Source organism: Cimex lectularius, unplaced genomic scaffold, assembly GCF_000648675.2.
Source record: "Cimex lectularius strain Harlan isolate CLEC.00 unplaced genomic scaffold, Clec_2.1 scaffold25, whole genome shotgun sequence".
NCBI classification, from domain to species: Eukaryota; Metazoa; Arthropoda; class Insecta; order Hemiptera; family Cimicidae; genus Cimex; species Cimex lectularius.
In genome coordinates this window covers 667,227-688,574 of record NW_019392633.1, presented here as the reverse complement: position 1 = coordinate 688,574, position 21,348 = coordinate 667,227, and the positions used below count along the sequence as shown (strand labels likewise).

Sequence of the window (21,348 nt, the reverse complement as noted above, 5' to 3'; positions counted from 1 at the left end):
CCTGCATTCGAACCCGATTTACTTTTTTTAAATTAATTAATTAATTTATATATGATCTGTATATGCATCCTTTACAGATAGTTATTACAGATATGAATAGAGAAGGATAAATATGTGCGTAAAAATATTTAGAAAAAAATAATTATAATACAAATAATACATAAATTAATAACATTAGTAACAAATAATAATATTAGTAATAAAATTATACTAAATACTAATAGTACATTATAAAAGAAGAATAACCTTGACAATATGTGAAGAGAATATAAACATAAGAAAAATACACTAATTATCCTCGGTACTATTGATTGGGAAAGAAAAAAAAATTAAATTCACAAACACAATATTACACTTTACTCTTCATGGTATTGTAATTAGGTTACTCTTCTATTTATTAATTATTATTCGGAGATCGTGAGATGGAGTCTGGTGTGACGTAGGTTTTAGAAAAACATTTTTTTTTATCGTGCCAACGTTTCGATCTTTATTGAGATCATCTTCGGGGCCTGGGATTTATAAACATGTGTGTGCTTATAAATCCCATGCCCTGAAGATGATCTCAACAAAGATCGAAACGTTGGCACGATAAAGAAAATGTATTTCTAAAACCTACATCACACCAGACCGCATCTCACGATCTCCGAATAATCATTAACTAACTAACGGTCTCTAAACACTACGTTATAATAAATTGTCTCAGTTTTAGTGCTTTACACAAATTATTAGCTTCTTCCAATATCTTAAAGCGGGACTCAAATTGGGGTCCGACTACCCTAACTAATGTGTATCGATAACTATACAAAAAAATATTCTGCTAAACCATCAACTCTTGCTAGTTTTGATGGTTTAGACGACTGTAGCGCCTTAAAATGAAGCGTAACCAGGGGCTTCCCAAACTACGGTCCGTGGCGAACTTCAAGAAAAATTAATAATTAATAAATGAATAAATAAAATTAAGAAACTAAAAACAATGAGTTCTGAAAACGAAAGTTTTTATTATGTAGCAGTAGTCATTGTGTTCTCCACAGACATGCTTTAGCTGTCAAACATGCCATTCTCTTTTAAGTTTTGGATGAGTCTATACAAATTATTAATTAAATCAAGTTGCGTACATTGAAGTCAAAAGTTTTCCCAATACTATGTGTTGATGTGGGAATTCTTCATCAATCCCACCTTCAACGTACGAAGGAATTCAGGTGGTTACAGGAATTTAAGTCTTATTGACCACAATTTCAAATTGGCCAATGTTTTCAATGGTGAGAAATGACAATGTATTCTTTCGTAATTATCAGATTTTTTCATTAAAATTAATGAGATGAGTCTTTCTTTCTAAGAGAAGGGTATCTCATCTTTCGATGACAAAGTTCTCGCCTTCAAAAGAAAAATCAAGTTTTTAGTTGAAACTGTTAAACAGGAAGATATCGAGTGGTTTCCAATGTTAAATGATTTTTTAAAAGGAAACAAACTGGAGCTTGCGATCGGCACGTTGATTGATGAAATATCTGAACACCTTCGAAGTTGGGAGATGTCCTTTTCGTACTACTTTCCAACAGCTCGAGTACAATCTCCTCTCAAACCTCGTGCAAAAACTGTTAATGAAAACTCACTGAAAGCGTCCTGGGTAAGGTATCGAGTGGCACAGGCAGGTAAAGTTCATACCAACGCTGAAACCATCATAAAACCCTGCGTTAACGATATTGTATCTTGCATGCTTGACGAAAAAACAGTAAAAGTTATATGTTCGGCGCCATTATACAATACTGTCAAAAGACGGATACTTGATTTATCAAATGATGTGAATGGACCTCTGGTTTCTTTCATCCATCACAATACATTTTCTCTTCAAATCGACGAATCAACAGAACTCACGGGGATTGCTATTTTATCGGCTTTTGTCCGTTGTGAATATTCGGGATGTTTCGATGAGTACTTGACTTGTCTAAAACCACTTCCTGCCAATGGGACAGAAGCCGAATATTCCGTTTGTTGTACGATTTGTTTACATCTAACGAAATTCCTTGACGTGTGCACACATGGTGCAAAAGCAATGACTAGCCAAACGATCGAAGTGATTACTAAAATAAGATAGAAATCGAAGGATTGCAGCAACATTTATTATGTGTTCCACAGACATGCGTTGGCGTGAAATAAATGCCAGCCTCTTTTAAGAAAGTTTTGGGTGAGTCTATTCAAATTATTAATAATATATAGTCGCGGCCATTGAAGTCAAGACATTTCACAATACTGACGATATGGAAAGGCTTCATCATTCCCTGCTTCATCACACAGACGTAAGGTGGCTGTCTCGTGGGAAAGCCCTTATTTCTATTGATGGGCAATGTCAAATTGGTCAACAATGTCAAATGGCCTACAGTAGTATTCATTAGATATTTGCCTGAAAATGAATGGGATGAGTCTTTCTTTTCAGGGAAAGAATAACCAACTTTCGGGGCTGAGTCCAAGGGCGCTCTCTATCACTTACAAAAGCGTATACCTGCCCATTGCCACGTACGGAGGAGCAGCTTGGGGAACAAAATTGCAAAGCAGGAGTAGAAGCATCCTCGAGCAGAGTCAAAGAATAGGGCTCCTGAGAACGACTAAAGCTTATAGGACAGCCCCTACTCACGCCCTCCAAGTCCTTGCTTCCGCTGCACCAATAGACATTGTCCTCCACAGTAAAATTGCAATCCGGCAGCTAAGAGATGGAAAGGAGCCAACAATGGTAAATTTGGATGCGGCAGATAGGGAAAGGCTACGAACTGCACCTAGAAAGGAGATCCGGGAGATCCTCACAGTTTGGATAGACAACTTGTGGCAGGAAAGATGGGATAGAAGCACCAAGGGAAGGCTAACCCACGAGTTTCTACCCAGTATTGAGGACCGAGCAAAAGCAAAGTGGTTTCAACCAGATTACTGGACCACACAAATATTGACAGGTTACGGAAATTTCAATGCTTACTTGCACCGATTCCATAGAGCTAACAGTCCACTGTGTCCCGACTACAGAGTTGATGATAGTGTCCAACACAGACTGTTCAACTGCCCCCTCCTTGAGAGTGTGAGGGAACCACTAAAGCTCTTCTTCCGCCACACTTGGCCACCGACCCTCAACGAACTGATTAAAGAAAAGAGGGCGTTTGAGGTCCTCAAGCCTGTTAGCCGAGCTATAGTGGACAAAGTACCTGATTAGTTTGTTCTTTCTTTTTCTTCTTTTTCTTCCTATGTTGTTACTTGTTAATCTTAGCGTTTCCCTGAACTTTTAATTCCGGGCTGGTTACTCCTTGTACCCATAATTGTTATTTATTTATTAAAATATTGTATTTATTAGAAAGTGTGTTCAAAAGGATTAACCAGCAAGGGGGAGACCTATTAGAGTAGATAAATTAATAATAAAAAAAAATTTCCCTTCTTCCTTGGGTCTTCCCTTTCAGGGCAAGGTCGAAGGAAGACGTTAAGCACAATAAGATCCCCTAAACTTGCATCCCATTTGAATTAGTTTAGTGGCCGTGGTCCGCCGGTATGGGGTCTCCCTTAGGTACGGCGGGGAGGTGGATGGGAAAAAAAAACCAACTTTCGACGCTATTGACAAAGTTCGCGCCTTCAAAAGAAAAATCCAGTTTATGGATGAATCTGTTGAAAAGAAAGAGGTAGTGTTTTCCTGTGTTAAATAATTTTTTAAAAGAAAAAAAACTGGAGCTTGCGAACTGTTGATTGATGGAATGCAATTTGTGAAGACCTTTCAAGTTTGGAGAAGTCCATTGAACACTACTTCCCAACAGCTCGATATACAATGCTGCAAGACCATCAATGGGTGGTCGAACCGTTCACAGTTTCGACAAGGCCAACCAGTCTATCTTCAAGTGAATACGAATTTTTGATTGACATTACTTCAGATTCCAACAAGAAATCTACTTTCCAGTCCGATAGTTACCACTATTTTTGGCTCCGTTTGAATAACAATAAGTTTCAACGGCTCGTTGAAAAAGCAAAACGTGTTCTTCAATTTGCCACAACTTACCTATACAAATTCGTATTTTCTATCGATACAGACACAAAACCTAAATACAGAAGCTGTCTATGAACCCGACATCCGTCTCCAGCTATTACAACTTATTCCCAACATAACCAAATTGTGCAGGCTAAAACGACCTCTCTCTTTGTTTTAGAGTTGACTCAAATTTGACTTTGTGTTCTGGATTTTGTAAATAAAGTTCAGTATGTCAATCCAATGTTTGTTTTCATAGTGATATCTCTCTCCATCACCTAATTAGGAATGTACTGGCTAATTTATAATTTTAATTTACTACATATAATATAAGTTCATACTTTGAAAAAATTCAATGCGAGGGGTCCATCTTAGGTTTTGTTCTGTGAAAGGAGTCCGCTGGCTGAAAAGTTTGTGCAGCCCTGTTTTAAAGCATAAAAATGAGCTTTCGGTCAAAAGCACAGATACCCCGAGGGACGATGTGACCTCTGTTGTTGCGAATCAACGTAAAAATGTAAAAAAAATGAAAGACATTAGTACATATCCTATTTTTCAAATGAAGAATAAATTCTGTGCTGTACACTTTGCTGTTGTTGTTTCGTTTTATTATACATATCTTATTGTGTGTTAAATTGTTTTTTAATGTTAAACTACTTCTTCTGTTTCTAGTAGTCTACAGCAGAAAAATGTGAGCGGTTTGTCGGTCTTATCGAGGTTATCTCTCCACTCTTGGACGGTATTCATCGAGTATCAATACTCAGTTAACTACACATTAATAAATTTTTAAACAATGTTCTGAGCTCTGCGAAATGATGCAACCTCAATCGATGACCGTTCTAACTGGCTTAGACGCGTTTTTCACTTTTTCGTCTTACCAATCGCTCAATAAAGAAGGCACAGGCAAAACCATGGAGAACTGGTAGATCGGGATAGTCAAAAGCTATAGATAAATTAATACTAACTACTTATTTTGCCTTCATGTACAACAATACTTTATCACTAAAATTTCTTTTATTATATACATTTGTTAAACTTGTAAACTATTTGGTAATATGTACAACAATACTTTATCACTAAAATTTCTTAAATATGTACATTCGTTAAACATGTAAACTATTTGGTAATATGTACAACAACATTGATGTGATTTATAATTAAAAAAAGGCGATAAACTGGGTAGATGTTATTAAAGTAAATAGTAAAAAACAATTCGTGTCAATCAATGTTGTTTGATTAAGCGGAGAGCAGGGATTCGTTCGCACTACATCAGTCCTGTCAATTTAAGTTGCCCCGGGTCGTGGTACCATTATTACCATTTAGAAAGGGTGTGGCCCTCCCCCTGTGACCCATCCTAACTAATATCCTAAATGCACATTAAATGAACGGGGTTGCACGATTACCTCTCATCTTCCGCATTGCGAAACTGGAAATTCCTCCCAAATACTCCGTAACACCCTCAAGCAGCCCTACTATCAACTACCAAAAAACCAACTTTTCTGTATTTGTAAGAGAATTTCTCTCCTCGTGCATAAAGTTTAAAATGAACCCTACTATTAGTCAAACGAATTATTAAATTGTTTAAAAAAATTTCATTACGGAAGCGAAAAACAATTCGAAGTAAAAGGGGAATTATGCAGAGACAATCTATCAACCGTATTTTTTTTAAATTAAATAATTAATATTTCCTTTTTGCGCATTTTTATATATTTATTTGTATATAATTTGCTCCATTCAATGTAGTTTTGCAAATATTATCAACTACATGTATTTAAAAGAGGATATTGCAATAAAGAATGATTTTAATAATAATTAATATAATAGTATTCTGTTGCTATCCTCTAACCAAAGATCGTGTGCCAGGCGAGGAGGATGGGGGATTTTTTGACTGAGATTTATCACGCTTAATTTTTCAGTTGCACCGACGCCGCCGTTACTTGGTGAAATGAAGATTCGATCTTTTCTGTTGTGGAGGGTGGTAGTCGGTTGATTATACCGAGAAGGCTGGACGTAGCGCCACCGGTCAGTAGCTCTCTAGTCGGTGAATCGCCCTCACGCGATCGTTGAAATCCTTCGTACCGACCTCGTTTCAGTCTAATTTGATGTTGAAAAGCAGACGAGTTCCCCGAAGAGCTTGGAAGTGGGAGGAGTGGGCCGAAAGATGTAACCGTGTGTGAAGACTAGTTGTTCGCGGGAGCGTGGAAGGTGGCAGTAGTATTACTGGAGGCTATGGAGAGGCAACAAGCGTTTACAGTACTTCCTCCACTGTCTCCTCGGTTGCCGCCACCTCCACCGACCCCGGCCGCGACGAGGATGGCACCACTAACTGTGGCACACAAGGAAAACAGTGCCTTTGTCATTTTGGCCGATATCGGAGATCCGCCTTCCGGAAGGGCCAGTCCGTTCAGAGGACGGGGCTTCAGAACGCCGTCGTCACCACCTTCTAGCAGGATACCAGTTCTGACAGGTAAGAGTGCGCCTTCGAGCCCCGTCAGGAGCAAACCTCTTCCAGGAGGAAAGAGTGCACCGGCGAGTCCCAAACGCGTCAACGCGAAACCCCCTCAGCCTAAGAGGCGCAATGAGTCCCCTTCGAAATTACCTGTGAGCAAAAACCGAAATTCTCCTCTGTCGACACCAGTAAAAGAACCAGCGAATCGGAGGTTAAACGCGAAGCCTCCAGTTTCGAAACCTAACTCACCTAGGCGGAACTACACTGCCGTAAACACGACAACGAATAGGGTTCCACAGTCAGAAAGAAAAAACGATTTAACAAAACCTCTTCCTGCGGCAAGGACTAGATTTAACAATAAGCCGGTGAGTACTGATCTTAAAATCGGCCTCAACAATAAATCGGATAGACCAAACTTAGCCGCCCCAATCGCCACAGCGAGGCGATCTACCACAGAGTCTAAGAAAGGGAATGATAATGGCGAAGGTGACAAAAATTCACATTTATCAAATGGAACACACTCGAATACAGCAGCAAAAGTTAAGCAGGACGAAACTGTCAACCCCCAATCGTCAGGATGTGCCATCGATAATTCGAACGGGTCTGAACGAATTCCGAATTCACAATCAGAGTCAGAAGAGAAAACAGAACATGGTGAAAAAACTACTGCTAATGTTGTCTTGTCAACCAATGAAACACTTCCAGAAACAATTCACAAACTGAATAAAGATATAAACTCGGTAAAAGGAGACCCCAAGATTGGAGCTACCAAATTACAGGAGGTTCAAAACAATTCGGGGGTGGAACTGGTTGTGACGAAGGTCGAAGTCCTTAAAGAAAAAGCTCCGACAGATGAAAAACTCGGTCAGTTAAAAGAGAACTTGATTGTATTAAAATCCGAAGTCGAAGATGACATAAAAACGGGAAAATCTAAAACCCAGGAAGTTATCGAACTCAAAAACATCAAAGAAAGAAATAAAATGGTAAACGGGTCGTACAGCGACAAAGAAGTTGATATTACAAGAGAGACAGAACTTATTAAAGAAGGAGGTGAAAGATACCAAGAACTGAAAGAGAATAAGATGGAAATGAACGGATTGGTCAAAAACAAGGATCAAACACTTGTGGAATGGACTACCAAGCAACCGATGGAGCTCGTCCAGCCGGACGTTATCCCGACTGATCACACGACTTCCGTCGGAGTTGGAGTTGGAGCAGTCCAGGTGGCCGAAACCACTGTGGAAGGTCCACCTGAGGTGGAAGTAGAAGCTGGAAATCACACTGTCACATTCAGGTATAATTTCAAAAACATCTTTAAAGTAAAAATCTTTAAAGTAACGCAATCACTCCTATATTTTCATTGCGCAATGTTACAAAGTTAACTTATCGTCGAATTTTTTGTACACTTCTTCAACGTTCAATTGCATGATCAAAATCACAGATTATACATATTGTAATATACTAATTTCGTCACAATTCAACATCTTTAACTACTTTCTTTCCATTTGAGAATTTGTTATGCCGTATGGGTTTTAGGAATGAAATAGATTACATAAGATAAAGTCAGCTTTATTAGTTGCGGTACTGGGTCTAGTTTATTTTCTTCTAATGAGAGTGGAACAATAAAATAACCACGTACAAAGTTGAAGAGGACAAACATCGAAACCACATTACCACCTTTCAAAATGTTAAATTGAGTAACAAATATAAAAACTCTTTCTTTCGCATTCCCTCTCCCTCCCCCTCTCACTCACTTCTCTCTCTCTCTCTCTCTCTCTCTCTCTCTCTCTCTCTCTCTCTCACACACACACACACACACACACACACACACACACATCATTGCATATGCGAACACAAACAATGATACAGCCTCTTCTCCGAATCACTAATTAACAAGAAACATTTCTTTACATGTCCGGAATTGACTAAAGAAAGAATAAATGTCCGGCGCCTCTGGACGTCTTAAAGGAAACGTTTACCCCCCTACATTATGTATTAACTGCGATGAAAATTGAGAAGATGGCGAGCGAATTATTTGAATTGTGTTCTCAAGAATGATGTTTTATGATTAGTTAGTGTTTACCAACCCACTGCTTCCCGCCATGAAGCTACTCATGGTTTTAGTCGGTTATTTCCAAGACAATTTACTGATTTAGGCAGGTTCACTTCATTTATGTCAACGAATCACGCGTTACAGATCATAAACGGCACGAAAAAAATATGATTATAATAGGCCTTAAAACCTACAAATAATGTTTTTTTTTTTCTTCTGATAATAAAATACTATTTCACAGCCATATTTTTGTGAGATTTCCTCCTGTGGACTGTAGGGTGATAATCCTATTGTTTTATAGTTACCTATTATCCTTGTTTACACATCCTCGCAGATTTTTTTGACTAGCATTTGGTGATATATACAGGGTGGCCCCAATCGATTCAGCCTCACTTCCAAATATAGGAAATTGAACGCTGAGTAAAAAAGGTCTGCAAACCCTTCAGTTCCGAGCTACAGGCAAAAAACCATAAAAAAACCACGTTTTTTGACCTTATTCGTGAAATTGTTAGTAAACCGTTGGCCTGACCGTAAAACAGCTCGAAACAACGCCTGTAGAGGGTTAATTTCTGCGTCGAATAAGATTAAAACCGCCCTGATCGGCCGAAAATTTCATTTTTAGCGATTTTTCGAAGTTAGGAGGTGAACGGGTACACAAAATTCACCATTTCTTACATTTTTATCGAAAATTCACAACTTGAACTGTTTTCTGATGGGTACCCCCTACTGAATTAAATAATGTACGAAAAATCTGAACGGCTAACCTAAGTTGTGAATTTTCGATAAAAATGTAAGAAATGGTGAATTTTGTGTACCCCTTCACCTTCTAACTTCGAAAAATCGCCAAAAATGAAATTTGATCAGGATGGTTTTAATCTCATTCGACGCAGAAATTAATTCTCTACAGACGTTGTTTCGAGCTGTTTTACGGTCAGGCTAACGGTTTACTAACAATTTCACGAATAAGGTCAAAAAACGTGGTTTTTCATGGTTTTTTTGCCTGTAGCTCGGAACTGAAGGGTTTGCGGACACAGGTTCATAAGACCTTTTTTACTCAGCATTCAATTTCCTATAAGATCTGGAGTGTGGCTGAATCGATTGGGGCCACCCTGTATACTGAAGACAATAAAATGCCGGAACGCGTCTGAATTAACAAAAATCAACGAGGATAGGATGAGAAGTAACTATCAAACAAATATATTTTCTACATGTCTCAGGTTATTACTTTCAAATTTGTATTACAAAATTGTTGATATTTTAATCGACTAGACAAGAAAACTCAGTGAAAATTAATTTACCTATGGTACCATCACGTAAATATTAAAATTTGGAGATTACTACACGAATTTTATAACTAATACATGAATAATTACACTTTGGATACCGCATCTCTAGTTTCATTATATTTTCTATTATTTACTATGTGATTTGCTATTGCCTTAAGAAAAGATACATATTATTTTGTTTAAAAGAGTAAACTACAAGATAATCGTTTTCGATTAAAGTTTTTTCTAACGGTTTAAAACAATTAAATCTCCTCGTAATGATAGGAATACAACTAACTAGTTAGCCGGTTAATAAATGTCGTGAACACAACTAGAGCAAAGAAGTACGTTCTTTAAGCTTAATTATACATCGTACAGCGAGTAAGCAAACGAAAAAAATAGAGTGAAAGAAATGTCCTCTTCCGGTAGATAAATTATCATTTATTTAAAAATATGAGAAACTTGAAAAATAACAATATGTATAACCACAGCAGTACTTTATTTTTTAACATTTTGGTGTGTGTGTGTCAACTTTTCCTACAAGTGACAAATTCAGCATATATGGAAAATATTTACTTAAAATACAATATTTGTAGTTTTAAAAATCAAAAAATCTAATAAAAAATATACATATATTTTTATTTTTGCTTTGACTATAAAAACAACTTTTTATCAATAACAAGAATAGGTTTGGCGGTTTTGAATGATTTAATAAATAAACAAATTCTTTTGATATTCAATCCATCATTTCCAATCCTACGTCATATAATTTCAATTAAATCTTTCAAAATGAAGGAAACGTTTTTCTGACAAAGTTTTATTATTTATTTCAAGATTTACTGAACACTTCTGAAACACGCGTTTAAAGCTAAAATGAGGTTGACAAACTCAGTCACATTAGATTTTTCAATTTTTATCTTCTAGCCTTACACTAACGAATTACTTGGGCTATTTTTGCTTAATGTTGCGAATCTTTCAGAGAAATATGATATGGTGAAGAGGTATAGTTTAGAGATTTTTTATATACATTTGGTGAGAATCATGGGACAGCAAGCCGAATCAAAGACTCTTTTTACATCCATAGCGACAAGTAATACAGTTTCTTTTCACATAAGTTTGACACACACACACCACACACACACACACACACACACACACACACACACACACACACACACACACACACACACACACACACACACCAACAACAACGACATCTACAATCAACCATATGTACAGATGTACTAATTGACCGTTGTTGAACAAGTTCCTCTCAAATTCCTATTCAAACTAGCTTTAGATGTATTATTAATATTAATATTGTTCGGTACAAATTGACAGATACATCATCCTGTATATGGGAGAGCGAGAGGTGTAGTTTGTACGGGAAAATTGATGGTTGAATATTGTTTTGCGGGTGTGGACAGATGGAAAGTGAAAATTGAGATGTAGCAATTCTGGGGAGTCAATATTATTATTAAGAAAGCCGACGACAAATAATTATATCGGATATATTTCTTCTTGCGTGGAGAGCATTTAAATTAAAGGAACTTAATTTGTTGCGGAAGGAGACTAATTTCAGGAATTTTGCTTCTAATTTTTCTAACATTTGGATGTTGATATTGATATGTGGAGAAAAAACAAAACTAGCATACTCTAGATTTGGACGGACTGCTGAATCGAAAAGACAGATTAGAGGAGTGGTTTCTGTAAAGACAAGGGAGGATATAAAGGGATTCTAGTTTGGATGCTCTTTTGAAAATGATTTCTACGTGAAGGTTGAATTAATTCCTAAATCTTTAATGCCGGATAATCTTGATAAGTGAGTTTTATTAATCATATATTGTAAAGCAACATTTGTAACTTTACAGGAGTAAGTGATAATAGAGGATTTGTTTAAGTTGAAGATATATTATTTTCATAGCACCATTTATTTAAGTTGTCTAGTGAATACTGAAGAGTAAGCCAATTTTCTAGATTAGAGATCAAGTGAAATAATCTTGAATCGTTTGCAAATAGTAATGATCTTACAAAATGAAGAATAGAAGGACATTGTTAAAGAAAAGAAACAGAACTGGTCCCAAGTGTGATCCTTGCGGTACGCCGGAAACTTGTGAAAATAATTGTGTTTGTTACTACCACAAATTTTGACAACGCATCATTATTTGATAACCGTCTCATGTCCACAATCTATCTCAGCCTGAAAGGGAAATGTTTTTATGCTTTCTTAATGGTTTTACATAATTATGCATATTGTGGTTTATTGAGTGGTCGATAAGCACCATATCAAATTGGAGAGTATCCATTGATTAATTTTCACAAATTCAGATTAATTTAATGCAGTTGAATAATTTTGAAACGGCGCTTATCTAGGTCATCTGTTCAGCACATCTCCAATTGTACGTTTTCTTGTTCATCTGCCGTAACGTAATCGAATATTTCACTTTCCCGTGACGAGAGAAGGAAACCATCAACCGAGTTGAAACCCATCTCTAGTCGGTTTCACTCGTTAGTACAAGTCGGTGTTACTCATCTTCCGATTCCTTTATTAATAATTTTTTATTGGTGTCTTAATTATTTGGATAAATATTTGAATTGAGAAGCGAAAAGCTTTTAATACTGAGGTGTCTAATTTTGAGAGTTATTGACAAAGATTGCATTTATTTTGAGAAATTCAAATTTGGATTCGTATTCATTAATTCATAATATTGACTGGTACGCAAAATTTTTGGATTTTCAATTAAATTTTATGCCATTTAATTACGTATCATATTTGTTTATTAATGTTTATCAGCATGAAAATAGTTGGTTATTATTGAATTGAATTAACCGCTGTCAATTTTTGGTTCAGGTTTTTGAATGGATCACAATCAGTAACAGTTTTTGTCACTCCGGCTCGTTACAAAATATCATAGAAAGTCGACTTTATACTGATGATATGAAATAATTTTTAAAAGCGTATTTTTATCCCGGATTATTTTTGAGGCAGAGCTTATTTTCATTATTTGATTGATGGCACAATTTAACACAATTGATTTGATTGATTCACCCCTAGGATGAAAAAGAGAAATAAACAAATTGAATGAATTAAAGAATGAATTTAATTTGTGTTGGTTAATTAGTGCTAACCTGCACTCATCTGTAAAACGTAAGTTTATAAGAACGCAAAGAAATTCGTATAGAAATTACCTTTTATAAACTAGACGATTTGATTTACATAAAAAAAAGATATACGACCGGGCGACCAATCAGAGCACTGCATAAGGGCCCAAGAGGCCTTCCCTCCTTCTATGAAGGTTTAAAATTTTGAATTTAAAAAATTGACAACTGATGCAACAGAAGAGAGAATTTTAAGGTCCTGTGTAATTATATAACCAAGCATAATCTCCTTTTCGCCTTTCCTTCATCGCTATTTAAACGTCTTTGATCGCCGACTGCATGTTCCTGTCAGTCGACCTAAGTTTTTTCCCCGAAGTATAACCCAATATAATACAAATTATAATATTCTGTCTTAGATGAGGAGCCTTCATTTTTAAAATGGTATTGGGCGAAAAAGTGTTGGTGTAGCGAGTGGTAAGGAGATCAATAGGGTCTGCGTGTTCCTGGCAACTGGTCAGTTTCTTAGGATATCAGATCGTCTTGCACGAAACTGGAAGTCTCCCCGGTCGATTTATGAACGGAGGTTATGACGTGTCGCTTTTTTTAGTTTTTAACGTCAGTCTACTTTGTCAAGCAATGACCTTTGAATTATTAGTATTATTTGATCGTTTTTTGTAATGCAAGTTGCTTGTATCAATTTTCTCCTAATTTTCACAAAACAGTGGTTCATGTATATTTTTTCCTAATCATGTAAGACATGGGCCTATATAATATACACCAGGAGTGTAGTTGGTTGCATAAAGATAAAGGAAAACATATTGCCATGCAATAACTCAAGTATCCAACAACGAGGAAGAAATTACAAAATTGCATTATATGTAACTAATCCATTCCAAGCTGCCATGTTGCATATATCATTAATTATTATATAAATCCCGTAATCAATTAATGTTTGATATGGGTAAATTAATATCAGACGTTACACAACTTTTTAGAATATTTTTAAAATGTATAAACCTCAATATGATGGTCAACAATGAAAAAGTTTTCTTTGGATTACTGGGTGATAATAAAATCACTCCATTTGTGATGCACAATCATAAAAAGAATAACGATACGAAAAGGGACAAATTGATTTAATTTACGTAATTTATTTAAAAATCGCGATAATTTCTGATCTTACCAACTGAGCATATGGCAATTCATATTATAATTAGTTACCCTCTGGTAACCCTATCCTTGTCGTTTTAAATAACGATTTCGTTGGGGTATCTGAAGATATTCAAACATCCCGTTGCCAATGTTCATATCTGTGATGTCGTTTGGATTTGTCAAAAACGCGATTCAGTTTCGTTTTTCTTCATATTTCTAATTGAGGGCCTCACCCATTCCGTGTTCTCTCAAGGACTCCTTAATTTCTTTGCTGTTGACCCACCCCTACGTTGAGAAATGTAAATCGAAGAGTGGGGAGCTGCCTTGACCACTTCTCACCCTCGCCTTAGTCCGTTCCTATGCCATGAAGTACCTCATATGTGGGTAAGTCGTGTAATTTTTCCGTCATATTGAAATATTTATTACTTTTCGTTTTCGAATTGGCGCTGTATATGTGCCTAATATTGAACAATTTTTCACACATTCAAAAGACATCAACGACAGTATAATCTCTGTAAATTATTTACTGGTCTCACTGTCGAATTTGCGGGTAATGAGGATGAAAATCGATTGTCTGGGATTTTTTTGTTTTATTGTGTAGTACTTTCAAGGGCGCAAGGACTCCCATAAATTTTTTGATCTTAAAAAAAGATCGATTTTTGACTCATTAATTTGAGTCACTGAGTCGTGAGGACTACTAATTCCAGTGTCAAAGTTCGGTTTCGCCCAAGTGTTACCGGGGACTGCCAGATAAAATAAATATAACTCATTCTCATTTTTAACTATATTAACAACAAATGCATTTGTTACGGGATGTACGATACAAGTCTTCTTATTTTCCCCAAAAACAGAAATATGATTGCGCATCGTCGTTGGGTTTTGTCACAACAGCAAGAGAATCTTATTAAAATCGTATTTATTGTAAAATATTTTTAGCAAATAAAAAGAGTGAAATGCTGTTAATTTCCGTGTAGCCGTATGCAAACAAAATTTAAAATCCCAATTACTGATTATCGTCGTTTGCCGATATAAAGGTTATCAATACTTTTATTAGTTATTTAAACGATAAAGTCGGGTATGTAAAAATTAATCCTTCATTTATACTTCATTTATAATTTCATTTGCATTCGTAGCGATTTAAACATGAAAATGTTATATTATTTGTAATCATTACTTTTTATAACGCAGTTAAATTGATTTTTTTTTCATTCGATCTTTTATTCTAGATACTGTTTCTTATTTTTAATCGTTTTACCTATTGCTTTTTATTGTAGTATTTATGAGAAAAATGGAAAGCAATTTTCATTTTTTGTAAAACTATTACTACTGAACGTAGTAATTAGTACTTTGACTATTATTCTCGAACCTGGTTGCGAGGGCATCCGATTTTCGTGTCGCGCAACGGTCTGCTGGTTTTGATTTCCGCCGTTGCACTTTGATTATTCTAACGGAGCAAATATTGTAAAGTGGTATGACCCACATCCACGAATATTACGAATTACTTTACTTTATTAAATAATCCTCAACTCTAATCTCACGAAATGCCCAGATATCGTCCGAAAGTCAAACGTCTAGCTCGTAATTTATGAAAATTTTCATAATTTAAGAGTCTATTAATTAATTTCGTTTTGATTTCAGCTCACCGGAAATACACCCGGTTTCCCCCCGCATTGCGAAGAAAACTGGCCTCTGTTCTCGGATCGAGGAGAGCATGTATTCGTGCTGTAGGAAAGATAAAAACAAGAACAAAGTGATCAAAGTGAAAGGTCCTGAAAGAGCCCAGACTGAAAAGCCGCCGGAAAAGAAACCATCGATATTTTCCAGACTTTGCAAATGGAAGAGGAAACCACGGCCGCCGCCGCCTAAACAGAAACCGAAGGTGCAGGAGAGGAGTCGGCAGAAGCAGGGGCTCTTCTCGAAAATTAACTGTTGTAAAAAGAAACAGCCCAAGCCTAAAAAAATTGAAACCACACCTCGTAAAAGTATCTGGCGGACGGTATTTTGTCTAGACAAAGCCTGTTGTTCTAAATGCAAATGCAGCAAAAAACAAGAAACCAAGAAAAAAGACAAGATCAGAAGCTCCAGTCTAGTGGTACGTATATACATCAAGAGTTATCACATTTTTAAAATTTTCATGCTCATTTTATGAAATGGAACAAGTTTTCGTTTTCTTCCCTGTCATAAAATTACAAAACATTATTACAAACTCGTTATTAATTAAAACCTGTAATATTTAATATTAATAAAAATATGACTTGAAACATGCGAAGCCCAGTGACTTTCTCACTTAATCAGTTTATTAATAAATGTGATAATAATATATTGCAACGAATTATTTAACAGTAATGACGAGTTTAGGATGGTACGAGGTCGCTTCCTTTTCAAAGTGTCTAAGGATTTTTAAAAAAAAAACGCCCGAATAAAAAATAATATGGGGCAGAAGTTAAACTCACTCTGTATTACAAAATAGTTTATCGCAAGATTTCCCAAACTTTTTAGCAATCGGACCCCATTCACAGAACAAACTCCAGGGCGGACTTCTCGCTTTCAAGTATTTAAAATTAGATACTTATAGAATATGTAATAAATTAAAGTTTTATAAATTAGCCAGTCCATTCCTAATTAGGTGATGGAGTGGGTTATCACTATGAAAACAAACATTAAATTGGCATACTTAACGTTATTTACAAAATCTGGAACACAGTCAAAAATGTGGGTAAGTATCGGACTCGAAATAGATATCAAGGTGGAATCTGAAGTAATGTCTATCAAACATTGGTATTCACTTGAAGAGAGTATACTTGGCTTTCTCGAAACTGAAAACAGTTTGACCACCCATTGATGGTCTTGCAGCATTGTACTCGAGCTGTTGGGAAATAGTGCTCACAGGACATCTCCCAACTTTAAAGGTTCACCTCAATCAACGTGCTTTTCGCAAGCTCCAGTTTGTTTTCTCGTAAAAAAGCATTTAGCACAAGAAAACACTACACCTCTTCCTTCTCAACAGATTCAACCTAAAACTGGATTTTGCTTTTGAAGGCGTGAACTTTGTCATTTACAACGAAAGTTATGATACTCTTCCCTTGCAAAGAAAGACTCATCTCATTCATTTTAATGAAATATTTGATGATCAATACGACAGAATACATTGCCATTTATCATCATCGAAAACATTGGCCAATTTGAAATTGTGGTCTGTAAGAGTTAAGAACGTAATTCCTGTAATCGTGAAAGTGCTTTCGCACAAGGAAGCCACCTGAATTCCTTCGTACGTTGAAGGTGGGATTGATGAAGGATTCCACATCAACACATTGTATTGGGAAAACTTTTGACTTCAATGTACGCGACTTGATTTAATTAATAATTTGAATAGACTCATCCAAAACTTAAAAGAGAATGGCATGTTTGACATGTTGTCTGTGGAAAACACAATGACTACTGCTACATAATAAAAACTTTCCGTTTTCAGTACTCATTGTTGTTAGTTTCTTAATTTTATTTATTCATTCTACATTTATTTTTGTTATTATTAATTTTTCTTGAAGTTCGCCACGGACCGTAGTTTAGGAAGCCCCTTGTTACGCATTCATTTGAAAAATGGCAAAAGGAGGGAAAACTCATAAGGTGGGGTTGAGATGGGAAGTTGATGTCCGAATGGATCGAGGTCACGATAGCTCAGGTGGTAGAGCAGCGGCGTATCTAGCCGAAGGTCGTGGGTTCGAATCCCTCTCGTGCCATTAACATTTTTTCATCTCAACTAAAAAAACCTTAATTAATTGTCATGTATTAATTGGTCAAGCGGACCACGAAATTAGTGAATTCATTTTAAGGCGCTACAGTCGACTAAGCCATCAAAACTACCACGAGTTGAAGGTTTAGCAGAATATCTTTTTTTGTAATTACCTATTGGAAAGAAAGACTCATCTCATTAATGTTAATGAAAAAATCTGATCAATACGACAGAATACATTGCCATTTCTCATCAATGAAAAGGTTGGCCAATTTGAAATTGTGGTCCATAAAACTTAAGAAGGAAGCCACCTGAATTCTGTATGGTGAAGGTGGGATTGATGAAGCATTCCCACATCAACACGGTATTGTGAAAACTTTTGGCTTCAATGGCGTGACTTGATATAATTAATAATTTGAACAGACTCACCCAAAACTTCCCTAAAAGAGTCAGGCATTTGTTTCATAGCTAAAGCATGTCTGTGGAATCACAATGACTGCTGCTGCAAAATAAAAAACTACCATTTTGAATATTCATTGTTATCAGTTTTTAATTTAGATTTAGTTATCTTTGTAATTATTACTTTCTCTTGAAGTTCGCCGCGGACCACAGTTTGGGAGCCCCTTTTTACGCATTCATTTTTAAGGAGCTATAGTCGACTAAGCCGTCAAAACTACCAAGAGTTGAAGGTTTAGGAATATTTTTAATATTTTTCACAAGCAGAAAATGTCCTGAACCCTTCAAAAATCGAGAGTTACACCATTATTCAAAAGTGGAGACGAAAAGTTACTATGTAACTACAGACTTATTTCACCAACTCTCTCATTACCCAAAGTATTTTGTAATTTACAGATATCATTTACCTGTTATAAAACCCAGTTATATCAATTCTTGAATATAACAAAATAATGTCAATCAATATAGTTTTAGATTGTATTCACCTACCTCATTCACTTGGTTTGACGTTGCCAAATTAAAAGGTAAATTTATGAAAGGAATCATGTTTGCAGTTTATCCTTGTATATCAGAAAGACTTTTGACTGACTTAATCACCAAATTTTGTTATTTAAATTAATAAAGTACGGCATAAGAGGACATTCTTTGAAAAGTTTCAATTCTATTTAGCTGATAAAAAGCAATTTGTAAAAAATTTTACAAAAAATTTGTAAATATTGCAGTGAATGTTGGAAAAGATACATCATTTGCCCCCACAGCACAGTTCTTAGCCGAACATTGTTTTTGTTATGTATCAATGATCTATTTAAATTACCTCTTAAGTCAAATATATTGCAGACGTTATCACTCTTAATTCATATGACAAGTCCCTTGAAACTGTTTACCGTTAATATAACGTGTGGTTCCCTTACTACGTTGGTGAGATTAGCGACTTGGAAAAAATACAAAAGAAAGCAACCAGGATAATGGGTTTCTGATTTGGTCTTGCACACCTGAATTACTTGGGAAGAATGAACTGGCTTGGTCTTGAGTCGCTTAGCTCCTGCCGTATTTTTGCCGATCTCATTTGGGGTTGGAAATTGTGGAATGGGGCCATTGATATCCTGAACTTACATTTATCGCTATGTGTGCCTCAGCAACCACTTAGGAACCATAATTTGTTCTTTGTTCCACACTACAAAACAGAATATAGACTAAATTCACCCCTACCGAGGATAATGAGATTGCTAAATTATTATTCTAATGAAATGTATGTATTTCGCGATTCCTTGAATTCAGTTAAAGTTAAATTAAAATGTTTACTCGCCTTGAATCATTAAGCCTTGTTTTTGTTATTGTTGCTTAATTGTTCATTTGTTCTTTTTTTTATTGTGTGCCTTTTTTTGACTACTCCTCTAGTAGATTCTTTCTGTTGGAGTTATAATAAATACATAAATAACATGATTTTCAAATTATGAATTTGATAATTATTACAGGTTACAGTAGAACATTGAGACTGATGTCTTCATAGAAATTTGAAACCCATCTACTACAAACTTAATTGTGTCAATTTTCAGACATATTTATAATTGTTTTGCCCTGATGATGAAATCTTGGCAGGTAACAATTGAATTTGTTTTCCAGTCCATACTGTGATTATTTACATGGAAGAATTATACAAAAGACAGCCTAAAATAATATACTTTAAATTGTAATGTTTCCTAACCACCACTTGTTTGATTGTACGCCCTTCTTTGAATTGTGCTAGATTTTTATTATGCTTTCATGATTTGGAACGGAAATTTAGTCTTAATCATCAAACGATTATTAAACAATAATTAACAATTTTTGAAAGAATTGTGAGAACACCAAAAAATGAAAAACTTTAATTATTTTCAACCCTACACTTCACTCATAAATGTGACAAATTCATATCAACCTTTAAAGCATAAGCTCTTTTTTAATGAGCAGTTACTACCTATAAACAACCTTGAAAATGTTACAATAACTGTCCAACATTGTTTTTTTTCTGGGAAGGAACATATATGAAAATAAGTCGTTCAAAGAACAAATGCAAAATATTTTTGTAAAATTGAGTACTAGCAGTTAGCCATTTATCATTAATAATAATACATCATAAACAACTTAACTTTAAGTAGAAAAAATATATTTATTTTAGACTGCACTTATAATTATTGACTTAGAAAACACCAAAAAATGAAAAACTTTTCTAATTATTTTCAACCCTACACCACTTCACTCATATATGTGACAAATTCATATCAACCTTTAAAGCATAAGCTCTTTTTTAATGAGCAGTTACTACCTATAAACGACCTTGAAAATGTTACAATAACTGTCATCCTAGATTATAGTAAAGTACAATAGGAAAAAACAACCAAACAAATTGTATATTGAAAAATTAAATGAGGTTCATCAATGTCCTTATACATAGAGAACATACCTTTTAAAAATATCTAGAGCAAAGAAAAAAAAAATTTTTTTTTAACAGGGTCTTCCAAAGCTGGAACCATCATTGGTGGAACACACATCAGTGATGAAAGGAGCAATACCTGTCCTACCTATCTGCCTAGCATGGTTTTGTTTATTATTGAATGTCTTCCTTCCTGGTATAGGTAAGTTATAATACGTTTTGCTGAGTTTGTGAATTTGTGAAGAAGATTAATTATTTTAACAGGGACAATTATTAGTGGATTTTTATGCATGTGTTTTGGGAAACCGAGGTTCACGGTGAATGATTCAGCAGTTGCTCGCTTAGGCGCTTTATGTGTGAATATAATAGTCGGAATCAGTCAGATATTCACAATTCTATTCTGCCTCGTCGGCTGGGGGTGGAGCATATGGTGGGGGGTCATCATGGTTCGGCTTTCAAGTAAGATTCTTTTACGCTCGATTTTTTAGTCATTCTAAAGAGTTTTTGCTTCAGGAAAAAACAGGAGGATTAAACTCGCTGAAAAAGCAGCTGAAACAACTCCAGCACCAGTTGCGGTTAATCAAAACCACGATGTTGAAAGGGGACACTAATAAATGAGAAAATTTGCCAAATGTTTAAGGTTTATAAATAAAATGTAAATAAATTTAATTTGTTGTAAAGAAAGGAAGGGCTGGCAATGGTTTTTGTAATTAATTGAATTAAAACTGTATTGACTATTACACTTT

General features: G+C 35.5%; 1 protein-coding gene across 1 annotated transcript; it reads left to right on the top strand.

The window, feature by feature from the left end:
• Nucleotides 1-5,962: 5,962 nt before the first annotated feature.
• LOC106668837 (rho GTPase-activating protein gacO) lies at nucleotides 5,963-21,237 on the top strand. The gene is made up of 5 exons (XM_014397973.2): nucleotides 5,963-7,728; nucleotides 15,642-16,095; nucleotides 20,681-20,804; nucleotides 20,867-21,061; nucleotides 21,116-21,237. The coding sequence occupies exons 1-5, from the start codon at nucleotides 6,215-6,217 to the stop codon at nucleotides 21,211-21,213; spliced, it is 2,385 nt and encodes a 794-aa protein (XP_014253459.1). The 5' UTR covers nucleotides 5,963-6,214; the 3' UTR covers nucleotides 21,214-21,237.
• Nucleotides 21,238-21,348: the final 111 nt, after the last annotated feature.

Bases quoted from the DNA above. Each gene is read 5' to 3' on its own strand.
- LOC106668837 (XM_014397973.2), top strand. From the start codon at position 6,215: ATGGAGAGGCAACAAGCGTTTACAGTACTTCCTCCACTGTCTCCTCGG. The intron at 16,096-20,680 runs GTACGTATATAC...TTTTTTTAACAG, and splicing joins TCAGAAGCTCCAGTCTAGTG to GGTCTTCCAAAGCTGGAACC. The intron at 20,805-20,866 runs GTAAGTTATAAT...TTATTTTAACAG, and splicing joins TGTCTTCCTTCCTGGTATAG to GGACAATTATTAGTGGATTT.